This window comes from Antechinus flavipes, chromosome 5 (assembly GCF_016432865.1).
Source record: "Antechinus flavipes isolate AdamAnt ecotype Samford, QLD, Australia chromosome 5, AdamAnt_v2, whole genome shotgun sequence".
Taxonomy (NCBI): Eukaryota; Metazoa; Chordata; class Mammalia; order Dasyuromorphia; family Dasyuridae; genus Antechinus; species Antechinus flavipes.
In genome coordinates, this window is record NC_067402.1 from 144430303 (window position 1) to 144458260 (window position 27958).

The following is a 27958-nucleotide window of genomic DNA, read 5'->3' on the forward strand; positions in this document are numbered from 1 at the left end:
GCTCGTTTTTGTGCTTGGCAAAAAAGTAAAAACTAAAAAAAGATGCCCATTAATTTAAGAATGAGTAAATAATGGCATATGAACATGTTTTATTATAAGAAATAATAGAGTATTTTAAAGAGATGAAGACATAAGAACTGATGCAGTGTAAAGTAGCAGAACCAGAAGAACAATTTATATGATAAAAACAATTTTGAAAACACATAAACTGATGAAAATAGAACAATAAAAACAAAACTATAAAGACAATTTTGAAAGCTGTAAGAATGATGATATATAAAGTGGTTACCCATGATTCCAGAGAATTGATGAAACATACTAATTCAGCTCCTGATACAGAGATAACATATTTGAGGGGAAGAATAAGATGGAGATGATTTTGTATACAGCCAATGAAGAAATTTGTTTTGCTTGTATCTATGCCTATTTGTTGTTATGAATTTTTTTCCCCCTAAGTCTTAGTTGAGAACTGTGTCTTTTTATCTTTAGATTATTTTTAAATGTGGGATAGTAGGGAATGAAAACAGATGTCTGTTAGTTTAAAAAAGAATAAAGAAGGGCAGCCAGGTGGTGCAGTGGGTAGAGAGCACTGACTGTGAAGTCAGAAGGATCTGAGTTTCAAATCCAGACTTAGACACTTAACCCCAGTTGCCTCGCTCCAACCTCCTCCAAAAAAGATGAAAAGGGACTACTACCAGTGTAGAATGTTAAATAACTTTTCACATGAGCTTCTTATATTTTTAGTTTTGTTCAATTGTTTTACTCAGTTATGAGACTATGGAGGTAATTTATTCATATTTGTAACATAAAAACAAAATAATGGTAAAACTTTAATTTAAAAAAAGAATCCAGAGGCAAAATTATCATCCATTAAGCCAACCCATTCTATGAATAGTATTCCTTTCGTTTCATTGGTCTTTGTTCTAGTTCATCTTCACAATTCATTGTCCTTTAGCATTTGTTGTCAGCCTCAGTTTATCTGGCCTTTAGTACCTTGAATATTACTTATGTAGGAGCATGCTACATTACTTATTTATGTTATCTCTTTCTAATTTTTACAAGTCTTTTTAAAATCTAAATGTGTAGCTTCCTTTTGTAGTCACATCTCTTTTTTCTTTCTTTTCTTCCTTCTCATAAAAATAATTTTTTCTTGAGAATTTTGAATTTTATTTTGAGGAACTTTTCATCTATTTTGGTCTGATTTCCCATATAGAATTTACTTTTTGGATCTTATCTTTTCCATGACTCTATTTTCCCTAATATGCATGACCATGAAATCTGCTCTCCCCAACCTGTGTTGTAATTAGATCATGTTGAAAGAAACCTCATCTTGGAGAGACCTACATGAACTGATGCTAAGTAAAATGAGCAGAACCAGGAGATCATTATACATGGCAACAACAACACTATCCAATGATCAGTTCTGATGGATGTGGCTCTTTTCAACAATGAGATGATTCAAACCAGTTCCACTTGTATAGTGATAAAGAGAGCCATCTCCACCCAGAAAGAGAACAGTGGGAACTGAGTGTGGAACACAACATAGCATTCTCACTCTATCTGCTATTATTTGCTTGCATTTTGTTTTCTTTCTCAGCTCTTCTTTTTCTTCCTTCTTGATCTGATTTTTCTTGTGCAACAAGATAACTATATGAATATGTATACATATATTGAATTAAACGTGTATTTCAACATATTTAACGTGTATTGGACTACCTGCCAGCTAGGGAAGAGGAGTGGGGAGGAGGGGAAAATATGGAACAAAAGGTTATGCCAAGGGTTAATGTTGGAAAACTTAACCACGCGTATGCTTTGTAAATAAAAAGCTTTAACAAAAAAAAGAAAGAAACCTCATTTTTTAAATAAATTGTAAAAGGGAATGACTTTTTTCCCATGTTTCCCTTTACATTTCCATAATCAGTTTCTTATGTTATTCATCATGAACTGTTTCCATTTATGTTCCTCTTTAAACTCCCCCTAGCACTTAATTCCCTGACATCTTATTAGAGACTGTTGTTTCATACTTAACTGAAAATATTTGAGATCATTTACTACGAGTTTCTTCTTCTCTTCATCTCACATCACTCAGAAATCTTCCGTCACTATCTCTCCCATCTCCCCTATATCTCATAAAGAAGTGGCTCTTCTTGTCAAGACAAATGCTTTAACATGCACCCATAATCCAATCACCTCTCATCTTCATCTTTTTATACCACATAGTGGTATAAATCTTCAACTTCTTCAATCTTCTCATCTTCAACTCCTTGAGAATAGGAAGGGACCATATTTTTGCCTTTCTTTACAATTGTTAAGTATTCCTTTGACAGGCTGAGTTTTGCAACTAGCTCCACTATTCTCTCCCTCAGAATCAGGTCCAGAATAGAACTTAACCTTATCCTTTCCTCTACTGGCTAATGTGAAATTGCGTAGAGGGCCCCAAATATTGGGGAACTCTTGAGAAAAGTATACTTGAAACAAAGATACTTACAGCAGGGTGTTAACTCAGTGTGATTGATGAGATGATGGTTCTCTAGTTCACATATACTTAGTACTTAGTATGGTGGTGTAATAGTTCTACAATTGGCACATGCTCAGTATGCTGTAGTGATGTAATTGTACTAAGGTATATAAGGGCTGAGAGAACTGGAAATAGAGACATTCCATCTTTGACCATCTTTCTGGTGGCTCTCCTGCAAGGCTGGTCCCGTGATCCTTCAGAGAGCTAGTCCAGACATTACAAAATCTGGAATTGTCAGTTGCTTTGTTATTTGCTGAAAATTCAGCAAATTTAGTGGATAGTTAAAACCTTTCAGCATTACAAAATTAATTCTTTGAAGCTGTTTTTGGTCTGTTAACCAAATTCTTCATCGATGTAGTCTTCCCTATTTTCCTTCATTATTAATTCTATTTCTCTCTCTAGTGAGCCACATACGTTTTTTTTGCTTCCCCATGCTGGTTGCTAGATTTCTTCATATTTGCTTTAATAACAGTATTTCTCTGCTGCTGCTTTCATTTATTCTGTCCTTTTTGAGTAAGGCATAGTTTTCATCATTATATTACATGTACTATTCTCATTTCACCAAGTTTCAGGAATGTTTATGAGGTCAAACTCATTTCTTTGTATTAGGATCTCATGAATTATTCTTTTGCTTTAAATACTTAGTTTCAGAGGCTGAATAAGTTACATTTGATATCGTGACTAAAGAAAATTTCACAGAAAAAAGGTTTACTGAGTTTGCTTCCCTGGTAAGTATGGGTACTAGCCTTGTGATTTTCATTGGCCTAGGGAATTCTTTGAGAGAATAAGTGTTGTTGTTTTTTTAATCAGTGCAAGTTGGTACATTTTATAGAGCTTGGTCTTAAAGAGACCTTGGTCTAGGTCTTGGAGGTTGATCGAGCTGGTCTGAAGTTGAGCTGAGACTTGAGCTCAAGTTGGCTTGTCTCAGAGGGCAACTCCCTGCACTCCAGTAGTCGGGTAGCCTCTCTATTCTGCTGATAGTCTCTGCAAAATGTGGACATTAGATAGATTTTGAAATGAAAATAGAGTTTAGCTCAGGGATGGTCACTGATACCATGTCGTCAAAGCACCTAGTAGATTAAAGATTGGATCTGCGGCATAGGCAGTGATTGCCAAGAAAGTCAACCAACATTTATTAATGTGTCTGGCAATATATTAAGTGCTGGGGATTCAAAAGAACAAAACAACTGCTACCATCAAGGAGTGCTTGTATTCTAACGGGGAGACATGTAAATATCTAGTTACATAAAAGATGCACACAGAATAGTTTGAAAGTAATTGGAAGGCACTAATACTTGCTAGGGATGGAAAAGGCAAATCTTCAGAGCGGGATTGGGGAAAGTAAAGTTATAAAAATAAGGTCACAAAACAATCTAGAGTTGGGGCACCAGCCAGTGGGAAGGTATGGATAAAAGAAATGAGGCATCCCATTTGAGAAACTGCTAGTAAATCCAGATTAAAGCACATGGGGATGAAATGGAAGATTTGACATATAGAAAATGGTCACCTTATAAAGAGCTTTGAATAGCAAAAAAGAGATTTATGTTTGGTCTTGAATATGATAAACCTTTAGGTAAAGTACCTACATTTTTGATGGATATAGGACAGAATAGATTGAAGTGTGAAGAAACTTGAGGCACACAAGCCTGTTAAATGGCTATTGAAAAAATCCAGGCAAAGAGTTCATGAGGGCCTGAATTAGGATTATGGCTGGGTGAGGAGACAGAAGGATACATATGTGATAAATGTTGTGAAGATAGCAATGACAAGATTTGGCAGTTGATGAAAAATGGTCAAAGGATATGATTAGACAATTTTTAGAAGAAGAAATTAAAGCTATCTGTAGTCATATAAAAAAATGCTCTAAATCATTATTGATGAGAGAAAAGCAAATTAAAACAACTCTGGCATGTACTACCTGATACCTCTCAGATTGGTTAAGATGACAGGAAAAAATAATGATAAATATTGGAGCGCATGTGGGAAAATTGGGACACTGATACATTGTTGGTGGAGTGGTAAACTGATCCAACCATTCTGGAGAACAATTTGAATCTGTGCCCAAAGAGTGGTCAAACTGTGCATACCCTTTGACCTAGAAATGTTTGTAATGAATCTGTATTCCAAAGAGATCACAAAGGAGGGAAAAGGTCTCTATCTCCCATGTGCAAAAATGTTTCTAATAGCTCTTTTTGTGATGGCAAAGAATTGGGAATTGAGTAGATGTCCATCAATTGGAGAATGGCTGAATAAGTTATAGTATATCAGTGTAATCACTGCCAGCAGGAAGCAGGAAGCAGACCAGTCATCGTTTTGGCTCACTGTTATGTCTTTGAAGTTTTATTTTTTCCTTTGCCCCTTGTGCCTCCTTGGTGCTCTCTGAGTACACACCTGAGTTTACAGCATCATGAAAAAGTAACCCTTTTACTATTGAAGGGATAAGGAAGGGAAGGCTCAGCTGATTGCCTCTGTCTCTTAAATGTGCTTGGCTACCTTAGCATTGTGTTATACTTATTTTATGTTTTGTGGTGGATCCCCCCTTTTTAGATTCTGACTTCCTATTACATTTTAAAATTGCTGTAATTCTTCCTTGTCATGTCTCTCCCTTCCTCCAAGGCAATTGGAGTTGTGACTTGCCCAGAGTCATTCAGCTAGTGAGTATTAAGTGTCTGGGGTCAAATTTGAAATCAGGTCCTATTGGCTTCAGGGTCAATGCTCTAACCACCACTGCACCATCCAGCCCCCTCCAGCCCCTTTTCCCTTTCCCCTGTCCTGTCTTTCACCTCAGATAAATCAGTCCTTAATTTTTAGAATGCTGTTAAACAAGGCTTGGAGAGGGGAGAAAATGGAAACAACCAGATCTTTCTACTTCCCTTAAGCATTCTGGAGCATGTACTGCTTTGTGTCCTTGGGCTCAAGCTGCTTTTTTGCCTAGGCCTCCCTTACTAAATGTGAGCTACTAACAGACTCAAGTTGAACCATGAATCCAAGTTAACAGAAGAATCAGAATCATAGATTAATAGAATCATTAAGTTCAAAAGATACTGAACACTTTCTTTGCATAACTTATACATATTCAAGTCTCTGATACTATCAAATGGTAGGTCATCATTTAACCCTCTAATTCTTTTAACAAGGAATATTTTTAAAAGAATTCTTTAAAGTTAAAACAGATTAAAGGAATTTTTGAGAATTATCATCTGATAATCTGATTGATAAAAATGCATCTAAAAACTCTAATCAGCAAAAATCATACTCTTAGTTACTCTACATTATTTGAAAAGTAAAACAAATTTTTGTTATAAAAGCAAGCATTCAAAAATTCTTATAGAATATTTTTTTGTAAACTACTGATAGTAAATTGTAATTAGGCATAGGAGTGGGGGAAACATTATCTTTTAAAACATTATACTCTACTTAGCTTTGAGAATATAAAGATAAAAATAATTTATGTCAGCAAAATCAAATATCAGCAAAAGCTTTTTTGTACTACTTTTGTGATAAAAGATAAGTGGCATACCCACTTGTTCGGTTGCTCTGTAGTTTTATAGAGTTGACTAACTGATAACGAACATATCATAATATTTTATGAAAAAAATGATCTTCCATTTACAAATTCTACAGTAAAAGAGAAGTTCTTTGGGACCTGAGATTTTAATTTATTATCTTGTATTCCCCATGCCAGAGCAGCTGGGTGGTTAGTGTTGGACCTGGAATCGGGAAGACTCATCTTCCTGAGTTTAAATTTGAGTCAGACACCTATTAAGCCATGTGACTCTGGGCAAGTCACTTAATAACCTTGTTTGCCTCAGTTTTCTCATCTGTAAAATGAGCTGGAGAAGGAAATGGCAAACCACATCTCTCTGCCCAGAAAACTCTAAGACAGCTGAACAACAGCAGATCCTCAGTGCCCCTAGGGCAGTATTATGCACATACAAGGGTATGTGAATTTCTCCAGACAGGCAATTTTGATGTGGTTTAATTGGGAACAGTATTAGTTGTGTGTACTGCTTTCTGACACTAGACTGACTCTGGCTTTGATCCAACAAAATTAGATTGAACAGATTTCCCAGTCTTTTAGTAATTCTCTTTCAGCTGAGTGCTGGGTTTTATGCATATGTGCGCTTCCTTGCTCTCTTTTGTTATGTTTTAAAATCACACCAAGAATGGATAACATAAAAGGAAACATTCAAAAGTTGCAGCTTTTAAAAACACACTTGAATGACTGTTAGAAGCATTGTAGCCTCAATTGGTATATGGGGAGGGAGGGGCCAGTATGCAAGTGTTTTAGGGATTGTTCAAATCCACAATGAAATAAGATTAATTAGAATAAAGGATAAATGAAAGTGGAATTGAAAATGGAGGGGTGAGGGGGAGGAAAGGTGCCAAGAACTGACAAAGTATAGTTGTGAATTGATCTAATTAATCCTCAGAACTTTTGGTAAAGACTTTCAAAGGGCTCTACTGGAGGGGTTGTTATTGATAATTAACATTAGATGATTAATGAAATTCTCTGGAGTAAGGCTGACCCTCCTACATTGGGAATAATGGTGAGAACAGGGATGAAAAAGCATCTAATAATAATTGCTTTAAAGTAAAAATGCTTGTCATGAGCAAGACATTACAAAAAACTAGTTAAAAATTAGACAGTAATTTTTAGAGTAAAAAAAAATCACTTTTTTATTCAAGACTGTAACAAAAACTCTTTGTTGGAAGAAGCACAGGCAAACCTATACCTGGGCATTTGTATTTTTAGTGAGCTTGGAAACGTTATCGCCAGAATACTAGACTGTGTGGTATATACACACACTGATATCGAAGCAGAATTATTGAAAAATGACAAATTTCCAAGTGGAGTGAGGATATTGCAACATAGCTTTGTATTAACAGATTTCTCAAGAGATGGAGATAAATATTCCTTGGTGGCCTAGGAACTTAAACCCTATTGAAAACCTGTGGTTTGTAATCAGTGCTCAACATATGAAAGGTACTTATTAAAGGAATAATTTAAATCCCATGTAATAAAAGTATCATTTCATGATGAACTTTAAAGAATGTCAAAATCTTGTGAAACTCGGTGCTAAATTGTGTAAGTGATTACAACAAAAGGACATGCTTCATTTGAAGAGCTTCAGATATCAAAAAGTTGTAAAAAATTATTGCTTGTCTCAATACATTATTTTACTCTGTTCCAGTTAATTTGCATACCACTACAGCAGACATGTGGCCTGTTCAGTGCATGCTTTGTGTGGTCTCAAAAAAAGTTTGCTACTTCATCATATCTGATAGAACCGTCATTATTTTGACCCCTCCCGTGTCTAGTGATGTTAACCAAATCCTTACGCGTTTTGAGTGCTTTAATCATGAGCAATTTTTGTCCTATGAAGAGGCACAATTGGAATTTGCTTTGGTTTAATCTGGATACTGAAGAAAAATACCATAGTAAAATCCTGTTGCATCTTTGTCACACTTCTAAAACAGAATTACACCCATGAGCTAGTTTATTAGGAAAGCGATTATATCTCACTTTATATAATGTTTCTGAAAAAGATACATAGAAAAATTGTAAATGTGTTATTTTAAATGTATTAAAAGTATCTAGCTTTTTCCAAAAATCCTGTAATTCTTAAAACCGACGATGATGAATCCCCCTGTTGTATAATCCCAGATTTGTACTTTGGGTTTGCCGTGAGACTCTTAGATGTGGTCATGACCTGTCACCTGATGATTTAGAGAACTTGCCATTCTAAATCTCGTTGAGTGGGGTTCATTGAAAAAGTGGCTTATCGCTCCCGAACCAGCACGCAGATCGTGTCAGCTTTCTAACATATCGTTCTTTTGTGTGTATGTAGGAGAACTACGGCATATTACGAAGCTGAAGCCCTGGAGCCTCTTTGATGTGCTTGTGGAGAAATATGGTTGGCCTCATGAAGATGCTGCACAGTTTACAGATTTCCTGATCCCAATGTTAGAAATGGTTCCAGAAAAAAGAGCTTCAGCTGGAGAATGCCTTAGGCATCCTTGGTTGAATTCTTAGCAGAATCTCCAAATATAACATTCTGAGCTAGCAAATATTTTCCAGTACATCGGACCTAAATGGTGACTCTCAAATTCTTTAACAGGATTACAAGTGAGCTGGCTTCATCCTCAGACCTTTATTTTGCTTTGAGGTACTGTTGTTTGACATTTTGCTTTTTGTGCACTGTGGTCCTGGGAAGGGTAGTCTTTTTGTCTTCAGCTAAGTAGTTTACTGACCCACTCTCTTCTGGAAACACTTAATACCTTGTCTTTAAACATTGTTTCTTGTGTTGTGTGGCATTCAAATGTCATTTTCTTGAACGAAAAATACTTTCCCCCTCTTTGTGTTTCGGCAGGTTTTGTAACTATTTATGAAGAACTCTTTTAGCTGAGTATTCTATAATTTACACGCTTAAGAAATTATCAAGTTGGAATCAAGAAAGACATGGCAAGGAAATGTAATTTTAATCTGCTGGCAAAGGGATATCATTCTTGTATTATAGTATATGTAAATGTAACCTGTAAATGTTTCTTTCCATTAAATTTGGGATGGGACTCCAATTTCAGAGTAAAGCTACCAAGTTTTGAGTGATTTTGTAGCCTCTAAGTTGCATGTAGCAGACATCAGCTGCTTTGAAGTTATATGGACTTCAGATTCCTTAGCGATTCTTTTTACATTGGATTTTAAACGAAGCAGCTCTCATTTACAAGATTTCTTTCCCCATATGGCACTTTAACAGAAGGCAAGACTTATTTCTCATTCTAAAACATGGATTACATACTTGCGCTCCCATTGGATATTTGCATTTTTTTTAAAGTGCTTTTAAGGAAAAATAGCATTTTCCCTTATAATGTGATAACATGCTACAATGTGGTATTTATTTCTGCCTACAAGCACTGTTGAACTATACGCAGGTTAGATTGAGCAAAGGAAACATTTCTACATGTGCAAAGAAAATTATGTTTGAAAGAGTATTCTATATCTAAAAAGCAAGGGGTATAGTATATACTTTGCAATGCAATGGACAGAGAAAAAAAAAAAAACCCCAATCTCAGAAGTCAGAGATCACTGTTCATTCTTCATGTAGAGCTTTACACGTTTAACAACAAATTGCACTAGTTTTTTGTCTTTCCATAAACCCGAGTACAAAGAAAATGATTTCCCCTTTGCAAATTGCAGTTTGGTTTATGCGTGTAGGATCCAGGACACAACCGTAGTAGGCAATACAGATTTTAGAATGTTAATATAGAGGTATTTTGCCTCTTTTAGAAGTCAGTGGGATGAATGTAATTTTTTTCCAGTTTTACACATTAATTATGGTGCCACTTTTTCTTGACTTTGTCCATTTAAATTTATTCACATGCCTTTGCAATAACTAGATTGTGAAAAGATACCCAAGTGTTGTAACAATAACCTATTGTTTGAGGTGCTTGCAGTTGTCTAATTAATTAAAGTGTTTTGTTTTTTTTTCAGACATTGTGCTGGTCATTGGACTATGTTTGACATAACTATATATTAACATTTTTTAGTTATTTACTGTTACATGATTTTAGCATTATATAACAAAATTCAATGAATTGAATGTTAAGATGTTGAAACCCCAGTTGCATAATATAGGCAGTATGGTTAAAGAACCAGAAATCAGTTCTTTTAAAGATAGAATAGGAAGGTAGAAATGGAGTTGCATTCTGAAGGGAATAGGTTTCCTGAAGCCATAAATGAATAGTCTTCCAAATGCTGGGGTTTAACTAATGAGGCTTCTTGTTCACTCTCTCTTAGAAGTTTCTTTCAATAGGAAAAAAAAAGGGGGGGGGGAGTGGATGTGTTAAAGTGTTTCAAAAGGGATACAGATGTGAGAATTTTGAAAAGCTGAGATTTTGAAATATTTGGAATAAAGTTGATTTAGGTCTTGAGATAACTGCTAGCCTTAAAACAAAAACAAAGTAACTCCATGAGTTATTTAGGCTTTCAGAACTAGAAAGAATAGAAATAATTTGGTCTTAATGGCCTAATTTTATAAAGATTTTCTTGCTTATGGTTAAAGAGCTCAGACTACAACCCAAATCTCTTGACTTGTCCAGGTTTCTTAAGATAGTGGAAATATCCTAGAATATACTTCATTGTAAAACAGTACAGTGAACTTTTAATCATTGACATGTACAGTGGAAAGCATGTTTGACTTGGAGTCAGAACCTGGATTCAAATAATGGTTCTGATATGAACTATTTGTATGTAACCATGGTAAGTCACAACTTCTCATGGCCTCTCTTCCTTCAAATTTGAAATGGAGCGTTGAATTAGGTGATCTCTAATGATCTCTTCTAAAAATCACTGGTATAACTGTTCACTGACCCCGATTTGATCTCCCAGTCCCTTTTCTTTTTTCCATGGGAAGTCTAATAAACTTCTCACTTGCATAGATTTGATACATTGAAAATAATCTGTAAGCGTTCAAGAAATGTTTCCTAACTTTGGGATTTTTTTTTTTTTTGGCCTGTTAAGACTTTCCTAAACATATGCAAGATGATCCATGGTCAGTATTAACAGGATCATACACAGGAAAGAGATCTTAGAAGCCATCTAGTTCCAACACCTTCGTTTTACAATTGAGGAAACTAGATCTGAGAGAAGTTGCCCAACATCACAGTGATAAAATGGGAGAATGGAGGTTTTAATCCAGTCCTGCCTCCAGAACCAGCACTCTTTCCCCTATATCATGTTGCCTTTTGGGTATTTTAATTCTACCCCCCTGCCCCCAAATTGCTGATGTGGGGCAACAGTGGGGATTTTAGTCTTGCTCTGTATATAATTCAGTACATTAAGCTAACATTCATTGTGCTCTTTTTCGGAAATAGTAATATACTAGAGGATTTTGTACATTAGAAAAATTGATTAGGCCCTCAATTTAGTTTTTTGACTGTAGGTTCTAAGGTTTTTTTTTTCTTTGAAAAAAATGTATAATTTTGATAGTATTTTAGTTTCTACCTATCATTAAAGATCTAATTTTGGGGTAGAGTATTGTGGTGTAACTGCATTTGCTTGTTTTATTAGAATAAAAGATAACAGAATCAAGACTTTTTGCTTATGAAACATTACAAATGAAAGTTATCTGTATATACACACACACATACATGAACACATGTGTATGTATGCGCGTATATCTATAATTTCATTAAGCCAATGATTTATGTTCCATGTATGAGAATCACTGGTTGTCATAAGGCCTACTTATTTCCAAGACAAGGTATTTGTCTGAGTAAGCAGACCATGATCCAGAGCATTACTGCAAATGATATTTCCAGAGACTAAAGTTTCACTCACATCCTGTCTTCAGATCACAAATGAAGTCTCTTATGTCTCAAGAGAATAGACAGTTGCAACCCACTATTATTGACTACACTACCACAAAAGGAATTTTAAAAATAGAAGCACTATTATAACTGGTTAGAACCAGTTGACTAACTGTTCACTTTAAAAAGAGCAGAACATGGCATAAAGTGACTTAAAAGTAATGTTGCCAATTCTAAGACATAGATTCTTAATTGTTTGCTTACATTTATTTTGAAAAGGTTTTTCTCCAATGACAAACAGGTAAAAAAAAAAAAAAAGATATATATATATATATATATATATATATATATATATATATATATATGTCATTTAGGAGAAGGAAAAAAAAAACTGCCATTACACCAAATGTTGTCGTTAGTGACAATGGCTATATATCATATTACCTTTTTATCTCTTCCACAGAATGAAATATGTGGTCACTTATACAATTTTCTCTTCAGAAGTCAGTTTTTTTTTTCTATATTTGAGTGATCAAGGAATTGAGAGTTGATAACAGAAGATATCAGCTATACTTCTCAAATCATTCCATTTTCAAATCTTTACAACAAAATTGGATCTGTTTATCAGCCAGTCATTTTGAGAAAATTCTGAGAGACTGTCTACTAGCCCAGTATTCACTTTTCTTCCAGGGATATCTAATGTTGCAATAATAATAAATCTACTTTTAATCTAGAATATAACAGTTATATATACTCAATGTACAAGCGAGTAAACATTAACGGGATTTCAGACTAATCTATAACTTCAACTATCTGGTGTGAACTTTCCATCTGTAACTGTGCCAACATATATGACTTATGTGAAATGCATAAATGGAATGGTCTAGTTTTATATGCTTGTAAGATGCTTCATTGAGTAAACCTACATGAGTATTTTTGTAGTTTCTCTGGCTCTTAACTACTGCATAAACAGTAGGTAAAACAAAATGAAAAATGTTTTCTATCCTTGTCTGCTGCTTAAAACCTGAGGGTAGTACTCACTCATTTTAAAGGTTGTACAGGACAATTTGGTAAAACTGACATAATTGTGTTTTATTAACATGAATTAAAATGCCCAACCAGTGCTGCAATGTGACAGTATATTAAAAAAATTTAAATGCCATATACTGTACTACTTTCACAAAGATCACACATTTTTGCAAAAAGAGACTTGTCATATATACAATACTATATCAAATGAGAAGCTGTAAGCAATTTTACACGCAAAAGAAATACAGTATTTACAGAACTTGTCAGAAGACATTAGAAACAATCTATACATTAAATTACATTTTTCTGCAAATAACCGATGAAACAAAAGAGCCAAGTCCACACCAAACTATAAAAAATCTGTATTGCATTTTCTACCTAGATGCACACACAGAACTGTTGACAGAATGGGGGGAAAAAAACCTGTTAGTGCCATCACTTAGCTGTGTACTTATTACATACGTATAAAAAAAAAGTAATATAGAAAAACATTCACTAAATGAATTTAACTGCAACAATAAAATTTAAGATTATGCAGCATCAAATCTACTGCCAGAAAAACAGCTGGAATGTTCACTTACAAAATAAAGATACCTAATACTGGTTTAACAGCACGTTTTCCAGGAATTTTAAAAAGCAAAAAATGGAAAAAATACAATGAAAGAGCACTGGTGTTTGCTTTTATACAAAGTTTCATGTACAAGCTTTAAAAAGTACCATGAATAGGTACATATGAAATATACAGTTTATTTTACAGAACATTTTAAAAATGTTTTCGGAGTCCTCATTAATGCCACCCTGAACCATGGTAATTGTTCTGAAACGTCGGTGGCACCTGTGCTCTGTGAATTGGAATCTGTCCGGGCACCGGAGATGCCTGTTGAGGTCCTTGAACCCCATGGGGCAGGGTTACAGAGCCAGGATGTGGACAGAACCCTGAAGCTGTAGGGGTTGGAATACTGTTTGGTCCTTGTGGCTGGAGATGCGGACCTTGGACTGGTAAGGGACAGTGTGGTCCTGTTCCAGTAGGCTGGTGTTGGGGTCCGGGTCCCAGGGGGGTGTGATGTGTAGCTTGTGAGGGATATGATGGTACAGCTGGATGAGCACTTGAAGGAAAAAGTGGAGGTCCTTGATGAGGGGGATGGTGTAAGGCTGGAGCAGGGGACGCGTGATGCCCAGAAGCCAGAACACTGGAAGGCGGAGGCGGGGGTGGGGGCGGAGCTGTGTTCACTACATGCTGGTGTTGTGCTTGCAGACCTTGGTGTCCTGGAGCAGGATGAGGGGGGTGGTGATGAGGGGCAGGAGCTGGTGGGGGAGGGGGTGGGGGCAGATGGTGCCCAGCAGTTTGAGAATGAATATGTGAGCCAGGGGCTACTGCGTGAACGGGCCCTACTACGTGTGCTACAGAATGCTGCTGATGGGAACTTGGCTGTTGTACGAGATGTGGTCCTGGAGCAGGTGGTGGTGGTGGAGGGGGTGGAGCTGCTGAAGCTTGATGGTGAATGGTAGAGTTCTGAGATGGCAAAAAGTGGCCTGAAGTGACGTGGTGTCCTGGAACTTGCTGCTGACTTGTGGTACCAGGAAGTGCTTGATTTGGTCCAGATGTAAACACAGTTGGTTGGGAAAGGTTACCCTTTAACTGATTATAACTCTGAAAGTTTGCAGAGGGCTGCTGGTTTTGATAATAAGAGGAGGAGGGAGGAGGAGGAGGAGGGGGAGGTGGTGCAGTGCTGTTCAAATTCTGTTGGTTAAATTGACTGTAAGTTGCTGAAGATTGTCCTGAAGGTGTCTGTGTAAATAGTGCTCCAGTAGCTGGCTGCGGAGTATTGGACTGAAGGCTCTGTGCTGCTGGATAAAAATTTCTGTGAGAATCTCTCTGAGGTGTTCCAACTTGAGGTGACTGAGAATGGTGGGCCCTGTAGGGAGATCCTAATTGCTGCGCATGAGGCTTCGGTGAATGGTAACCATGCTGTACGGGTGTGAGAGGAGTTGATGACTTCGGTGGATTTTCTACATGAGGTGATGGGGGACAGTGCAGCTTCAAAGGTGCAGACGGAAGCTTTTGAGACAGTTGCTCAGCTGAACTACGCACATGTGACTGAGAAGAATGAGTCTTTGAAAGTGCTTGGACGTTATTTGACAGCTGTTTCTGTTGTAGCTCTGCCTTTGGAAGATTGGCATTCTCGGTCTCGGGTGTTTTAACTGCTGTCTCCCACTGAGAATCGGGTTTTGTGGGTGTCTTTCCAAGTGATTGGGCAGGAACTGTAGGACCTGGTGAAGAAGGCTACATGAAAAAAGAATGAGTCAATGTAACATTTATAAACTGATTTTATATATACTAAAAATCGAAAAGGGGGCTTTAGCAAAACAAAAAAATCACATTAACAGTGTTTATTGTACAAGAGTTTAGTTTTCAAATTTAGATTTTCAAAAATTTCTTTAAACCCTCACTCATTAAACAATTACTTAAAAAAAAAAAGATAATGCTGTGTGGTGATAATTTTGTTGATATCTTTAATTATGCCTTAACTAGGAATTCTTTAAATAATAAGTTTAAGATCACTACAGATATTTGACTTGATATTTTTTCCCCATTCAGTATTACATCATCATGTTCTCCAAATTGCCCTACTGGTTCTAATAATTCAATACACATTTTATGTAACTGACATACTTTAATTACACTCCCGTCTCAAATTGAAATTTTTTTATAAAACATAGTGTTGCAGAAGTTACAGAGCTATTCTCCTGAAAAGCATTGGAATTATATATTTTTTTAACATTAGGAAAAAAAGTTTGTGGTTTAACTAAATTATAATCATAGGCTATTTAATAATAAGATACATTTTAATGTATTTCTTCCAGGTTTACTTGTTTTAACCAAGAAAAATGACAATGTTTCACTACTGAAAATCCCTTACAAGGTGCCACAACTTTTTTCCAATTTATTAAAATTTCTCTGTTGAACTGTTCCATCTATCTTTAAACTATAAAATACTTTAAAATTAAAGACAGATTTCTGACATTTAGTAATCATGTCAAATTACTTCTGGAAACCAACTTAGCCATTAGCATTCCATTTTACACTAGATCTACAAACAAATTTAATTCACAAGGAGCTCCCAACCATAGTTATCTGTTTTGTCTCCAAATGGGTTCTCAAAACAAAAATTAAAAAATAAAAAATTTTTGGTGAATAAGGTAAGTGAAACACAAACTAGGTAAGGGGTAGCAGGCCAGTATTCACAAATTGATAAAAAAAAAAAATCTAGACAACTGCATACCAATCAACTTCAATTTTTTTTTTTCTGAACTGCTACATTCCAAGGTGCTGTGTTATTACCTTGCTCACTTTTGAAGGACTTTTACAAGTCTTTTGAGAAGTGTCTGGGGATGGACATTCATTTGTGGTTGTGGGCTCTGGATTTTCAGGATCAGGGTCTGTAAAAAAAGAACCATAGTAAAATGTAAAATCACATGATAAACAGTGCTTTTGCAAACACTACAATGGAATTTACATTCAACTATTCAGACCAACTTTTATAAAGATTTTCTTCTCAGTGATTAAAAAGCTGTTTAAAAACTACAACTGTGATTGATAGGTCATCTGCTTACTGACCTTCTATAAGTTCACTGAAAGAAGGGACTGGGACCTTAAGTTGCAACTGGGGAATGTGATTTGAATGAGATGAAGGTGAAGACTGAACATGATTCGGTGAGCATGGGATACAAGGTGACTCTCCCCCTACAGATGAAGCAAACCCAAATAGAATATTAGAATTGCTATATACTCTAAAACACATTGGTTAGTTGAATTCACTTCCAACTAGGAAAACAAAGCAACTTACCACTATCTTTGTCTTTCCTATGATCACTGAGAAGTAAGGCTCTCTGATAGCTCCTCTCTCTTACTTGTTCCACTGAAGTTGAAGCAGTCCTTTAAAATAATCAGAATGAAAGAATTTTGTTTCATCTTTTATCGAAGCCCAACTTCTTGGGTCGCTACACCTCAGACAAATATTTTGAAAGAAAACAATGGAACATGCTGAGAGTTTTTATGCAAAGAAATTCTGTGCTGTACCATTATCGCTGTTAGGAACTTTTTTTTCCCATGCATCAAAAATAATTAGTAATGGGGAAAAAAACAAAATTATTTAGAAGACGTTTTTAAATCTGAGAGGAGTAGCACACTTGCTTAACCAAGTTCACTTTTTTTCCATCATGAACAGCTTTTAATTAAATTAATTAAAAAATCAATAAAGGTATATATTTCTTGTTGTAAACTAACTGAACAGAACAACTACTATATTGGCGAACTCTTCAAAAAAGGCTTTTTTCCTATCAGAATTAATTTGTTTAGAATGAAACATGACAATCTTTAACTTAATCCAGGGTCCCAGATTCACACAATATTTTTACTAAAGCAAATCTTAACAATGATATTTCTTATCAAGAAAAAAAAAAACACCCTCTTAAGAAATTTTATCAATGTTTAGGGATGTGCAATAAAATAATGAAGCTATACAATTAAACCCAATTACTTTAGAGTTACTTTACACATATACCACTACCTGTCTTTAAAAAAAAAAAAAAAAAAAAAGTGGTACAAGTCAGCACAATTGCATTATTAATACATGACTCAAAAATTTCCCTGAAGATTCCTTCTTTTCTCCTGGTTCTATATTTCATAAGCAGATTCTAGCCTCCAGCAATCTGGTCAGAAATTAAAAGCCAAAAATGTGATGTCTTCATATTAATTTCCTGAAGGAGCACCTATTTCTATCATAATTGCTACAGATTTAAAGCTTCTTTTTTGATACTGCTGTCAGAATCAACTTAAGTCATACTTTCTGTCCTTTCCTTTTACCTTCTTTCTATTCAAATGACATTATCAAACAACTCCAACTGACTTTTGGCTGTTTATATAGAACTCAAATCTACCTAATAAGGAAGAAGATCTATCATCACTGAGAATACTTGAAGGAAGAGGACAATGATTATGAAGGTAGGTCTCTAAATGGAATGCCAGTAACAGTGAAATAAGTATTTCAGATTTTTTCTTTAAAAAAAGATTACATGACTTGGCCATCATCTGATGCTGGATTTTATAAGTGGCAAACTGATCATAAAAATGCAATTATTACTTTTATCCCAGTAATAAGCTTAGTTGTTTTTTGGTTGTTTTTTTTTCCCCAGACAAATAGAACAGGGGCCCTCAAACTACGGCCACGGGCCAGATGCAGCAGCTGAGGACGTTTATCCCCCTGACCCATGGCTATGAAGTTTCTTTTTTTTTAAAGGCCCACAAAACAAAGTTTTTGTTTTTACTACATAGTCCGGCTCTCCAACAATCTGAGGGACAATGAACTGGCCCCCTATTTAAAAAGTTTGAGGACCCCTGGAATTGAAAGTCAAAACTTTATTCCCATGAAGATTTGTGTGCTAACATTAAAAAAACTTTTATCCCTTAAAGAGGAAGAATTCATTCTTTACTTACTATAGGAAACCATGGTATTATATAATAAAACAAGATTAAAAATTGGCTTTTATTTCTCTTGAGGCAATTCCCTGATAAAAGATTTTTTAAAGATGTAGGTTCTTCTGAATCAATAGATTTGTATATATTTATAAACTGGTAGCCCAAGAGATATAAGAAAATGGGCTGCAAAGTATTCTGGCAAAAATATAATACACACCAATTTCCTATTTATTCAAGGTAAGTTGGGAGTTAAATATTGAGTTTTATGTCTTCAGCTTTCACGAGTACAGAAAGACCTAATATAATACTTTGTCTCTAAAATTTAAAGAAAATAATATGTACAATTCAATCCACAATCAGAACTAGAAAATGCACAGAAAAAAGAAATTGCATTTGCAAAAAGAGGAAGTGGATCAGAACTCTTATGAATAGTAATTTCCATAATTAGGTGGTTTGAAATGTAGGTTAATTGAGACCTTTCAAAAAATATCTAAAAGACAACATATTTGGGACATTTTTATGCTGGGCACAACCACATTTCTCACTTGTTATCCCATCTTCACCTGACTGCCATCTCTGAAAATTAGTATTACTAACATCTTTGATTTTTAAAATCAAGTTCTTAATTATGTATTATACTATGATTTTCAAAGATGAATCTTAGGGATAACTCGGTCTACTTACCACTGAACTTCTGGTTCATTTTTTTCACCAGAAGTTTCTTTTATTGGGCAGTTATTGCTGATTTCTTCTGAAGCAGCATTATAAACTGTATTTGGCAATGGTAAAGGCAAACTAGCAGTGTGGTCTATTTGTTCCCCATTTTCACCACTGTTACTACATCCATCAGTAGTACTGCTGCTGCTGCTCATGTTTCCCCCCATTGTAGTATGAGGTGACACAGTAACTAGAGAAAAGTTGTCAGCCTTGGAACCACTTTTCCTAGCTTCCCGTTGTCTTTTACGGTATTCTAATAAGGACACCTAAAAAGACAATAGAGAAAAACAAATCATTTTTGCTTTGTTTGTCAAAGTCAATACATTATTATTCTAAGAGTCTTGTTCAACATTCACATTAGGAAAATTAATATGACTTGGGAAAAATCACCTTCATGTATTTTTAGCAACTGCTATAAAAATCAATACAATTGTAGTTTGTTTATTACTCTTTTTTTTTTGTTTCCGAGTAGGAAGACCATCCAGTCTAGAATTTAACTCAAGTAGGACAGTCAATAACATGATCAATTAATGCTAACAATTGCAATTATATATAAAGATTTAAGAGATGCCCTTAACTCTGTGGATAGGGCAGATAGCCCCATTGTCTAAAATTCAAGGTCACACATTAAGTAATACAATTGAAACTAGAATCTAGATCTGAAGTGTTTATAATCCAGCGATCATTTCTACTACAACATAGTGCTTCTTTTCATACTAGTTACCATAAGAAAAAGGCTGCCAGGAAAAGTATACTGTTCTGAAAGTCAAATTCAGGTCTAAAATTCTATAGCTAGCTATAAGGCAAGTCATGTAATCTTTCTGGATTTCAAATTCTTTTTGTGTAAAATTGTAGAAAGGAATAAATTCTAAACTCCCTTTTAGTTCAGACTAACGAATGGTATGATTATTTTGCTTAATTCTTTCCAGTTTGTCGTTTGTTATTATGATTATAAAATTAATCCAGATGTAAATTTGTCTTAAGTCCTGTAGCAATTCTAATTGTTCTACTTCCCATGTGCCAATGGAAATTTTAATGTGGAAAAAGATACCAAGCATCTAAAGTTTTCTTAAAGTATACATGGGCTCAGGAGATGCAGATAAAGATAATAGAAAAAGCTTTCACCTTTTTCTTTTGTGGTGGATTCTGGGGTGTACAGCTCCCCTCAATTGTACTGTCGTTAACTGTTCTTCCAAACCCTGGGGGAAGCCCATCTTCTGAAGAACAGAACACGGAGGTCTCCATGAATACGCCTCTGGAGTCATCTTGCACTAGGCACTTTGACTCACTCACTCGGAAGCCACCTCCAACCTCCAGCTGATGGGAAGGTGTTAAGTCCCTTAAATTGGAATTCACTGAGGAAAAGTTTACACCTGTTCTTTCAGGGCTTTTAACCCAAGAAGAATAAATTGTGCCTCTTCCACAGGGCGAAGGTTCTAGCTGGCTGTTAGAGTCAGTCCTGTCCTGTGAGGGGGTTTCCATAGTTTTAGAAATGGCAGCGTGCTGCTCCACTACATCAACTCCAGTCTGCAGGTCTGATACAGACTCCTTGTCTCCGGTGCACTGCCTAGTTATATCAGTTCTATTTCTTGGGCTAGAATATCCAATGGTCTTTATTTCTTGCAGGCCCATTTCTGTCAGATTAGAATTTCTAAAAGAACCCACTGTCAATATAGTTGGTGTTCTCTCATAGCCCTGTTTGAAGGAGGGGAAAAAAAAATGATGATATTTTCAATTGTAAAACTTAGATAGAAGCAGTTAGTGGTTTGTTTTATAAAACAACTTACCTCTTGGTTATAAACTCGTCTTTTAATTTCTGGTGAACTTTCTGGGGAGGAAATATTCTATGAAAAAAGAAATGATTAGTAATGAAGCCATCAAATCTAAGTTCAATAGTAACAGCCATTATGATTTTGTATTATTCAGGGCACAAATACAAAGCTTTCAATTTTAATACAATTATCATCATTAAATCAATTGTTTACATTGCTAATGCTTCGGTAATGTAAAACAAAATCAAGTTTGTAAAGAAATTAACAAAATGATGATCAAAATGAATATGTATAAAATGAAATTCCAGTATGCTCCAAATATAAAAAGGTAAAAGTTTTAATGATAGAATTTAAAATACTTCCTAAAGTATATACAGGCACAAAAGATGTATACATATTTTCTTTTGTGGTATAAAACTCCCAGTGATTAAACTGTTCTAAAAAACCATGATTGTTTTTACTTAAATCTTTTAGATGTCTAGACATCAACTTTCCCCAAAACTGGGTAGCAAACAAGGTCATACAAAGCAAAATATCAAAACTTATTCTCTCACCTCAAAGTGCATAGCATTTCCCTGTATACAAGGAGTTACGGGAGTAACTGGTGAATATATGGGTTTATAACCATTCCTACAAGTTTCATCTTCTGATTTTGTCCTAGGAGGAGTAGCAAATAAGGATGCATCTGTAGCAGTGATATCCATATGAGTTGGCGTAGCATATGGAGAAGGAGTAGGTGTGGAGGTTTCTGAGTAAGCAGAATCCAATAACTGATACAGTCTTCGTTTTTTTAGTGGAGTAGTTAAATCTGTATATCAAAAACAAAAACAATTTCTAGAAAAGAACACAATTTGCTTTAAACTAAAAAATCTTAGTCTGTAATAATGATATACTCAAATCTTGTTCTAAAAAGTGAAATTATGACACTAAATTTTGAAATCTCAAAGGTACGGTACTCCAAGCAAGTAAAAACTGTACTAATTTGAAAATTGTCTTCAGAATACAGATGTTGCTAATAAAATTGAATTTTAATGCAGATATAAAGTACATTAACAAATTATCTAAATCATACTGTTTTATTAAATGAGTTGCCTAGTGGATCAGCTGATAGTTCAAAAGTCTCTCCAACTTTGAGTATTAGCAAATTCTTCAAAATAGAAATATTCATGCTAAAGTTTATTTAAAAAAGAGATATAATGCTTGATTTATGCCAGACTAATAACAAAAATATCTTTACCTGGAAGTGAACAGCTATCACTGAGTAACAGTGGACTTTTATTTTCACCATTGACAGCAGGGCTTCTAGATCTTTCTTGGCATAATGAACTAAATTTATCTATAATTGCTGAGTTTTCTTCTTCTAATGCTTGCTTCAACCATCGCTAGAATAACAAAAACCACAGTTAATAGAACCTGTACAGTGGAGCAAACTGAAAAAGCACCAGAAATGGAACCCTGTTTATCCTAATGTTGCTAATCCCAAGAAAAGTTTACCTTTTTGCATGAGCCAGAATTATTTTCAGAAGGTTCTTTTCTTCTTCTTTTTTCTGAAAGGAATGGTGAAGTAAATCTAATATAGTGCTTCGGAGTAGTATACACATGGGGACTGTAAGTAAGGCCTGGTAAAGAGTTGAGTTGTGTAGCTAATACTTCAGGATCTGTAGTTATTCGGAGAGGCCTTTCTGAAAGGCTCTCTGAAGATTTTCCTGTCTTCTCATTCTTCTCACTTAACCATTCGTTGACTAAGTGCTAAATAAAAGAAAAAGATGAATGAGGAAAGACACCTGGAATTCTAAAATTACAAGTTGCTTTAGTAACTAAAATGCTATACTAGGGAGAAAAAAGAAACTATATTCAATTCACTAGATATAATCCCATTTTTTACAGCCAAGTGAGAATATATTAATTAGCACACAGATTTTTCTTAGAAACAGTTTAACATGTTGTTATATGAATGAGCTAAAGCTTATTGTAAATTCTATTTAACCTGTAAGCTTGATGAGGAAATGTAATCCTTATATCACAATGAAGAAAAATCAGTGGGAGAGTGATTTCATTTAAAATTTATTTTCTCAGGAACATTTTTAAAATACCACAAATATAAATTTAAAAAAAATTAAGATAAACTACTGCATGCTAATGTTTATCTAATTTTTACTACTCTTAGAAGAAAAAAGCTTTTCAAATTTTCTTTTATGAAATTTTCTCATATTCAAAAATTTAACCATTACCTCCAAATACATTCAGCAAGCTTTTTTACTATTATTGTAAACTAGCTTATCTTTAAAACAAATCTAACACAACGTGACAGAATTTAGGTCAAACAAAATCCCCAAATGTTCAGAAATCCAGAAAACATGATTTTATTTCTACATTAAAATGCATTTAAGAAGTGACTAAGAAAAAGGTCATGCTACTATATTCTAAAATAAATTAAAATGGTACTTGGATGTTTTCCCAGTCTTAAATGGAATAAGGAATAATCAACTATTGACTATAATTTTAAACTTAGTATCATATGCTGCTAAGCATTTCAACAAAGTTGTAAACAATATGAGATTCTTATTATGTTATTTAAAAAAATAGCCTAGTTTGTGGCTTTCCTTAGGGTAGGTTTGTCAAATCATATTTTTAAAATTATCCTCATTTTTAGGGTGACAAATTCAAAGTATATAAAAATCTTCTTTTCTGAGCATTAAAAGATTTTAGAAACCTCAACATTTTTCTTTTTAGAAGTGAGATACCTGACCTGTTTTATTACTTATCTGGGATAGGGAAACTGTTCATATTAATTAAAAATTTGACAGTTAAGCAATTTATTTCAATGATATATGAAGAGACTGCCTAGTAAAAGCTGAATTAACAATATCCAAATAGAAAAAAATCTCCCTTAAAATAAATGGGACAGGAACTTTACCAGCTATTAATTTGTAAGAAAACATATTTTAATTGTTATTGGGGGGCTTTTTGTTGTTTGTTTTCTAGCAAATCATACCTTTTTTGTTTTGGGGTACCTTGTTGGACATTTATTAAGTGCTGGAACTTCAGTCTCAGTAACTACTTCTGCTATGGCAGTTTCAGTTTCAGGCTCTGCTGCAAGTGCAGTGTTTTCAGTTTCATTTGGTTGTGAAGTAACTTCTACATCAGGAGAAGATGGCTGGATATCTGAACACATGCTGACAGTTCTGTGTCTCCGGCGTTGCTGTCCAATGTGAGTTCTACTCCGAGAAAAGCTTTTTCTCTGCTTAGTTCTATTTACTTTGGCAGGGGTTGGCTTGCTGGCAGTTTCTTCCTTTGTTGTTTCCTATTAAGATATAGACCATAATGGGCTAATTTTTAGCATTTTATATAAGTTGAAAAAGAAACTGATTATTGCCCTTAAATAAACACAAGAAAGCAGACTATAATCTTCAAATTTTTTATCTTAAATTTTTCTTATGAACGCTGGCAATAATAATTTAGATAAAAAGGAATATTGATTATTACCTTTCTGAATCTGTTATAACTAGAGGTATCCTACTTTAGTTGTTTTTCTTTTTAAAGCAAATGAAAATTTTAAAAATTTAACTGGAAGGTGAAGTCATGAAACAAACGGAAGGCATATATATACCTGAACAACTTCAGCATCATTGACAATCTGTGTATCTTTACATTCTGTTTTAATTTCTGTTTTTGCTGTGCTGATTCGTTCCAAAGCTTGTTCCCTTCTTTTCTCTCTCTTCTCAAGTCTAGCAAAGGCTTGAAGAATAGCTTCCATTTTCCTTTCTTCTCTTGTCTAGATAACCAAATATGACAATCTTTTAATAAACACCTTTATAAATATAATAAAGCTAAAACCAAAGGATCACTTCTAATCAAGTCTGTGTCAAAGAAATATAAATATTCCTTGATCTAAACAAACTTCAAAAAGTCTATAACAGTGACCTTATCTTTTCAGGACCCCATAATGCTTACATATTTAGGATAAATAAAACCTTATTAGGCAACAAATCACCATGACAATACTGACAATATTCACTCAACTCCAGAATACAATAAATGCATTTTCAAGAATAGTTTAAGTAATCATTCAAATTTGTTTGTTAAAATGGAGATGAATACCACCAAAGACTGTTGCTTATTAAGAATGTTTAAATCCTACCCCTATCAAAATCATAGCTTTAATTTTACACATACCAAAAAAAAGTTTAAATTGTAAAAAGACATTCTCTTTATACAATTAAATCACTTACGTTTTTGTACACATGAATCCATACACACATATCTCAGGAATTCTTTTATTTGAAAAACAACATCCAATTAACTAGTTTTAATATCCAATTACTATGGGCAAAGGTATTATGTTAGAAGTACTAGAGAATCAAAGTCACAGACCTACACTAAAAGAGATTACAATCTGATATGGGGAAGGGGAGGGGGAGAAGACAAATAACTGTTACAAATGAGAGCATAGTTCAATATCAATGAAAAGTCTGGGTAATAATGCTATGAGAAACTTAAAGATGGATATTACTTTCAGCCAGGGATAGGAAAGGTTGAGCAAGAAAGTTTTTACAGAGATAGCGATACTTGATTTGCATTATAAAAGGGGAGAGACTTTTGAGAGACTGATTGAAAGATAAGGAGCATATCTGGTATAAGGTGTACACAAGGAATAAAAGCTAAAAAGGTAACTTATGTCAGGAGTTTTATTTAACAAATACTGAAGCTTTCTTCCTATGATTGGAAAATCACTCAGGAAAATTTACTTGGGAGTAAAATGAATGGATCAGGGTATGCTGGTATTTGAGGGGAAAAAAAGCCTAAAATATGGTGATTTTAATACATGGACAAATAAAGGGCCAAATGCAAAAAGATATTCTGGATTTGGCAACTGATAGAGAATCGAAGTTTTAAGTGTCTTGTTAGAAAGTAATACCATCAATAAAAGAAGTTTGAGGAACAATAGGAAAGATAGACTTTGAAATACCAGCAAAACATTCAGGGGGACTTTTGCAGTGCAGTTCTATATTTACTTTAGAATATTCTTCCCTAAACTCTAAAAATCCAGCTAAAAGTGCTTTTCAGTGGCAAGGTTAAAAACAAACTGCCCAACTATATTTTGGGAAATTAGATATAATTCAAGAAATCTCATGAAGGTAGGCCTCAACTTTAAGTATCTGTCTCTTTCCCTAAGAGACCCTTAAGTAGTACATGGAGTTAAAATTTAGCCCCAAGACATTTTACTATTTTTGTGTTCTTGGAAAAATCACTTAAACTTTGAAGGACTGTTCTTAATAATCTTTGTTAATCTTTGTATCATTTGGTCCTTAAGATGCTTAGCATGCTGCCTGGGACATATACTTTCCCACAAAGTTTGACTTTGGCAAGAAAAAACAAAAACAAAAAACAAAAATGGGAGCTACGTCACACTATGAAACTCAGTAAATACAATCTAAGACTTGTGATTCCAATCTCTTTTTTCCCTATATGTGTGAATGGCATGCAAAAAGAATTTCAACATTCCATAGGTCCCTATGGAATTTCTCTTTCTATTGGAGGTTTGGAGCTCAAGCTCCTACTGATAATTATGGTATTAGATTCTAATCTTCACCCCTCAACCCTTTGTCTCTGTGCTGTGGAAGTTAAGTGGAATAGGATATTGATTGCTCTGTCTTTTAGATGAGGAATATATAAAAAGTACATCATGATAAATGTTGAGTAGTATATGTTTTTAAATGGAGATAAATTTGTTTATTGATTATTATGACACATAATAGAAGCATTCCTATAGGAAGTGTGGTATGAACAGGATACCAGAAATAAACGTCTAGAAAGAAGGTAACTTTTCATTTCCTAACCTGCCTCCTCAAGCTTCAGTGACGTAATATTTCTTAGACCCACATGTCCAACCTGCTTTCCAACTCTCTATACCTTGGGCTTCAGTGACGTAATATTTCACAGACCCACATATCCGACCTGCTTTCCAACTCTCTATACCTTGGGTACACATCAACTACTTTTCTGTTTCAATTCTATTACACTGTTGTAATCCATAATGTTAAAGAAATCTAGAGCAATGTTACTGCACAGAACAGAAGATACATATAACTTTTATTAGTAAGCTTGCAAGTCAAAACTCCTGCTTATTATCCTTTCACATGAAAAGGAACAGAAGGAAAGAAAGCACATTTTTCTAGAAAGGTGAACTACAGTCAGCCTTTGTACTAGATGCTAGAAAATTTATCTAGAAATAAATTAACCAAAAGCCAAGTGAAAGAGTGAACCCTCACAAAAGGCATAGACCCCATAAACCAAGGGTTATTCCTTATATGCTGCCTTTCCTTGGTTTATGGGGTCTACTCCAAGGAATAAAAAAATTTCTGGATGGAGTAAAGAGGGAAAAAAAGACAGGATAAACTTCTGGAGTGCCCAGTTTCAACTTTTCAAACTATTTTTTGAGTTACAAAACACAAGCTGTGTTTGTAACCTATAATTAATAATTGTTGAAAAAGAATGCTGGACATAGGATCATTAGATCTTTGATAGAAATCCCAACACTATCATTTACAAGCTGCATGACCACAGACAAGTCACAATCTTTTGAGTTCCATCTGTAACAGACTGGTGACAATATCTGCATTTTATATATATGATATAGCACTGTTACATAAATACAGCTAGCTATTATTCTTGGAACTAAGTCTAATGGTCCACTTAATGGCTCTTTTTGATAAAATCAATATAATTATAACAAGGGGGAAAAAAAAGAGAATGCATGCTGGATCTGATTCAAAGAAGGCAGAGAAATGGCATGGGACTGAAGAGTCTAAATACTTTCCTCCATCTCCCTTTCTATTTATTACCTCCAGAAGCTCAGGCAAATTACCTCATCTGTATCTGTAAAAGGAGAGTGTTGGAAGATATTAAAGTAGATTAAGCCCTGCTTATCTTCTCCCAAGTACCTCTCTTCATTTTTTCTATAGCAAGCAACCAAGAAGTGTTTTGATTTTTCTTCAGTAAGAAATTATCATTATCATTGACCTTACTGTAAATTCCTTAAAAGCTATTCAGTTGTGGCTCCTCAAAGTTATAAGCCATTGTATTCAATTGTTTATGTGCTTTGAAGGATCTAATCTCTGTAACTAAACATTA

The 27958-nt window shown here is 34.6% G+C and overlaps 2 protein-coding genes across 16 annotated transcripts in view; one reads left to right on the forward strand and one right to left on the reverse strand.

Moving 5' to 3' along the window:
* The window catches only part of SRPK2 (SRSF protein kinase 2), a 272571-nt gene extending 262560 nt beyond the window's left edge, over window positions 1-10011 (forward strand). For all 12 annotated transcript variants that reach the window (XM_051961714.1, XM_051961707.1, XM_051961713.1 and 9 more), the window contains one exon: window positions 8371-10011. In XM_051961714.1, coding sequence (XP_051817674.1) covers window positions 8371-8555 — 185 coding nt within the window. In that variant the 3' untranslated portion in view covers window positions 8556-10011. The remainder of the gene's footprint in view (window positions 1-8370) is intronic.
* Window positions 10012-12893: 2882 nt separating this feature from the next.
* The window catches only part of KMT2E (lysine methyltransferase 2E (inactive)), an 81918-nt gene continuing 66853 nt past the window's right edge, over window positions 12894-27958 (reverse strand). For 3 of the 4 annotated variants that reach the window (XM_051961700.1, XM_051961699.1, XM_051961702.1), the window contains 12 exons: window positions 24435-24599; window positions 23820-24128; window positions 22319-22573; window positions 22062-22206; window positions 21379-21632; window positions 20840-20896; window positions 20178-20747; window positions 19020-19318; window positions 16705-16793; window positions 16476-16601; window positions 16200-16297; window positions 12894-15140 (listed from right to left, as the gene is read on the reverse strand). In XM_051961700.1, coding sequence (XP_051817660.1) covers window positions 13644-15140; window positions 16200-16297; window positions 16476-16601; window positions 16705-16793; window positions 19020-19318; window positions 20178-20747; window positions 20840-20896; window positions 21379-21632; window positions 22062-22206; window positions 22319-22573; window positions 23820-24128; window positions 24435-24599 — 3864 coding nt within the window. In that variant the 3' untranslated portion in view covers window positions 12894-13643. The remainder of the gene's footprint in view (window positions 15141-16199; window positions 16298-16475; window positions 16602-16704; window positions 16794-19019; window positions 19319-20177; window positions 20748-20839; window positions 20897-21378; window positions 21633-22061; window positions 22207-22318; window positions 22574-23819; window positions 24129-24434; window positions 24600-27958) is intronic. The other variant, XM_051961701.1, reaches the window with a different exon arrangement.